The following is a 1416-nucleotide window of genomic DNA, read 5'->3' as shown; positions in this document are numbered from 1 at the left end:
CCGACATCGAGAGCAGCACGGCGCTGTGGTCCGCGTGTTCCGAGTTGATGCCCGACGCCGTGGCGACGCACCACCGTCTGATCCGCGTGCTGATCGCGAAGTACGGCTGCTACGAGGTGAAGACGGTCGGCGACTCGTTCATGATAGCGTGCAAGAGTGTGTTCGCCGCGGTGCAGCTTGTGCGTGAGCTGCAGCAGGTGTTCCTGCGGCACGAGTGGGAGACGAGTGCGCTCGACGCCGCGTACCGAAAGTTTGAGGAGGGCCGGGCGGAGGAGACGGAGGGGTACGTGCCGCCGACTGCGCGCCTGGACGCCGCTGTGTACCGGCAGTACTGGGGCGGTCTGCGGGTGCGTGCGGGGGTGCACACCGGGCTGTGCGACATCCGGCGCGACGAGGTGACGAAGGGGTACGACTACTACGGCGACACGGCGAACATGGCGGCGCGCACGGAGAGCGTGGGGAACGGCGGGCAGGTGCTGCTGACGCGTGCGGCGTACATGGCGCTGAGCACGGCAGAGCGGGAGGAGGTGGATGTGACTGCGCTGGGCGCGGTGGCGCTGCGCGGGGTGCCGCGGCCCGTGGAGATGTACCAAGTGGACGCCGTGCCCGGGCGCACCTTTGCGGCGCTGCGGCTGGACCGAGAGGCGGCGGAGCTTGACGACGGTGGCGAGGAATGGGGGAGCAGTGACGAGGCCTCTGCGTCCACCGCAATGAGCGGCGTCCCGAACACCATCGTGACTGTGTTGGCTGTGTTGTTTGGCACCTTTGCGGCCCCGCTGCGGCTGAAGATGCTGCGTCCTCTGTGCGAGCGGTGGAGGGTCAGTGTGCCGCGCGGAGTTGGGGCGGGGCATGAGGAGGCGTGCCGCGTGGCGATGGAGCGTCTGGCGTCCAAAATGGGTCGTGTGATGGAGAAAACAGTCCGTAAACTTTCAGCTGGGTGCGATCCGCGTACAGAAAGTCTGCATCTTATGTCTGCCTTTCAGAGTAGCGATACGCCGCATTTATTCAACGCCGCCGCTGAGAGGGAGGGCCGCCTTGTGGAGCGTCCGTCGCACAGCGGTTTGTGGCGAGCGTCTTTATCCCAGACGAAGGAGGAGTACTGGGAGATGGAGGACTCGGATGCCATCATCCACGTTTCTAGGCGTGTGTAGCTGGGGCCTGCGGTATGGGGTGCCACTGCATGCGCGGTTTTTCTCGTTGGTGCGCCACAGCCAGCGACGTTGAGGGTGTTTGTGGGACGGCTCTTGTGCCTCCCACCCTTTAAATAAATTTTAGAGCGGGCCCAGCTTGCACAGCTCCTTCGCGATGTATTTGTTTGTTAATTTGGACTCCCGTGGAGGTGGGTGCGCCCGGAGGAGGCCAAAGAGATGAGTGGGGAATTTGTTTGGGTGTATTTGTTGTTTCGTTACCGGCTTC

General features: G+C 63.8%; 1 protein-coding gene across 1 annotated transcript; it reads left to right on the top strand.

The window, feature by feature from the left end:
- Nucleotides 1-2: 2 nt before the first annotated feature.
- On the top strand, nucleotides 3-1151 carry TraAM80_08586 (receptor-type adenylate cyclase; the record flags this gene model as incomplete). Its single annotated transcript, XM_029385329.1, has 1 exon — nucleotides 3-1151. A coding segment is annotated over one exon (1149 nt), but the record flags the coding sequence as incomplete, so codon positions are not given.
- Nucleotides 1152-1416: the final 265 nt, after the last annotated feature.

The sequence above is a fragment of the Trypanosoma rangeli genome, assembly GCF_003719475.1.
Source record: "Trypanosoma rangeli strain AM80 chromosome Unknown Tra_15.4_contig_00436, whole genome shotgun sequence".
In the NCBI taxonomy this organism is placed as follows: Eukaryota; Euglenozoa; class Kinetoplastea; order Trypanosomatida; family Trypanosomatidae; genus Trypanosoma; species Trypanosoma rangeli.
The sequence above is the reverse complement of the archived record's forward strand: the minus strand, read 5'-3'. Positions and strand labels throughout refer to the sequence as shown.